Here is a 2,282-nt window from a genome sequence, read left to right on the forward strand (position 1 = left end):
GCTACACATGTTAACTCATTCCCAGCATCATGAGTGGTATCATGTGCTTTTTTAAGCTCAAATTACGTTATCTAGTCAAGTCCCAATGCCACTTGCCATTTTAAAGGAAGTTAATTAAGCTGTGGCAGTAGCTTTAGATTACAAAGGTAGGAAACAAGACAATCAGTTAACTTGTGAGAGTGGCTAGCTAGGCTAGCATCTTCAATTGTTGGCAGGAGCGGATCCAGGATTTTTTTTCAGGGTGGGCACAACTTAATAACTACTTAATTAACTATAATAACTACTTATTAATTGTTATAACTATTAGTAATAACAGATGAATAAATTTACTTAAATACTTAAGAAGGATCCGCCTATTTTTGTCCATTGAGGCAAAACTATCAGCCATTTCCTCCAAATCCAAGTTTCTGGCAACATCTCGCTCAACACACAATACTGCTAAGTCAGACAATTGATCCTCAGTCATTGTGCTTCGTAGTCTGTTCTTTATAATCTTAAGAGAAGAAAATGACCTCTCACAGGAGACACTAGTCACAGCTATGGTGAGTGATATCTGTGTCAGCAAAGTAATATTTCCATAAAGCAGGTTGTGATGAATGAAGATGGTTGTAGAAGGACATTAAAGAATCTACAGTTACTGTAGTGTTAGCAAGTGACCTTCTAATCAACTTGATTTCAACATCCAAGCCATCACTGTCCACATCATATTCCATCGCAAATGTCTTCATTCAAGAGAAAAGATCATGATGATTATGTACATGATGCAATTCCCTTCAAAATAATGAGGTTGCTTCTATGAAACATTAACTCCAGTTCCTGAAGAAACTTGTCCAGAATGGGATAGTAAAAAGAGGTTTTATTGGTATCTGCCACACTTATTGTCTCACGAAAACAAACGGACTCCATGATTACAGTCTTCTAACCGAGGAGGCCTCTTTCTGGGTCGGGGCATTGACAGAGGCTGAATATGAATAGAGTGCAAATCTGCAATTTGACTAGCATAGCGATATATATTATCCCATGATGATTGTGATCTCATATCAGAAAATAAAGATTTTGTAGCCACAATGAGGTTTGTAGCCATTGATAAATTAATACTTCTACTCTGGAGCTGTTTGGACAGCTATTTAGTACAGGAAAGTATTTTGTCAAATACTACGAGAGAGAAGGAATTTATTTGATGGTATATACCCCTAGCTTCGATGGATTTCTCAAAATCTGAACCATCATTAAATTCTTCTATGACAGAAAGAATTGAATCAAAGGTTTTACAGACAGCATTCACTGAGGCATAACGAGCAACCCAATGAGTGTCTGAAAGCTTCTGCAATTCCATTGGTTGCTTACTTGGATGTAGCTGCTTTTGCTTTGCTAGAAAAACTTCGTGGACTTTTGAAGAAGATATAAAGACATAAAGTACCTGAAGCAAGGCAAAAGACATAGCCGCTCGGTTGATTGATTTAATTGAATCAACAAGAACTAGATTTGAAATGTGACCATGACAGTTTATATACACAGCATGAGGTGCAAATTCTCTAACTCTAGTCTGTACTCTTCTACACTTCCCAGACATGACACTGGTACCATCATAACCTTGACTGACAATGCACAAGGGATTGAGATTATATAATGCCAGTGTGTCTTTGATGTATTGTGTCAAAGATGGAGCGTCTAATCCAGTGGCATGAACAAATGTGAGAAAGCGCTCCTGAATGGAATGATCAGACACAGAAACATATCTAATAACAAAAGACATTTGCTCTTGCTTGCTTACATCTCTTGTCTCATCTGCTAAAATACTAAAATATCGAGCTTCGTTGACTTGGAAGCAAATAGTGGAACGCACTTTTGTAGCTAATGTGTGAAGAACCTCATTCTGTATTGTGTGTGAAGTATATGTTACATTTCTAGGAAGGGCACGCAACTGTGCTTTAAGAGTCTTATCATTGCTAGAAAGCAACTCCATTAGCTCAAGAAAATTACCTTTGTTTGAAGCGGATTCACCTTCTCTGTGACCACGTAGAGAGATCTCCTGCAAAGCACAAAAGAGGACAACTTTAACGACAACTTTAATGTAGTGACGGTTGTTACTAATTAATTCACTTCTGTTATGATCTAGCAATGAAGCAACTGAAGTGTGAGGTTGTACAGTAAGTGCACTCCAATTAGCCATCGCTTCTTGGTGCTTCTCTGAGACATTGTTTTACTAGAGCACCTGTTTTCCCAGTAGCATGCTTCCAGTCACAGTATCCAGTTTTCACAAATTTATCTTCTGGGTTGGC

General features: G+C 37.9%; 1 protein-coding gene across 1 annotated transcript; it reads right to left on the reverse strand.

Annotated features, from left to right (window-relative positions):
• Window positions 1-1,191: 1,191 nt before the first annotated feature.
• Window positions 1,192-2,173, reverse strand: LOC100640435 (zinc finger MYM-type protein 1-like; the record flags this gene model as incomplete). The annotated part of the gene is made up of 1 exon (XM_011410560.1): window positions 1,192-2,173. A coding segment is annotated over exon 1 (982 nt), but the record flags the coding sequence as incomplete, so codon positions are not given.
• Window positions 2,174-2,282: the final 109 nt, after the last annotated feature.

Source organism: Amphimedon queenslandica, unplaced genomic scaffold (genome assembly GCF_000090795.2).
Source record: "Amphimedon queenslandica unplaced genomic scaffold, v1.1 AMPQUscaffold_7936_Cont20117, whole genome shotgun sequence".
NCBI classification, from domain to species: domain Eukaryota; kingdom Metazoa; phylum Porifera; class Demospongiae; order Haplosclerida; family Niphatidae; genus Amphimedon; species Amphimedon queenslandica.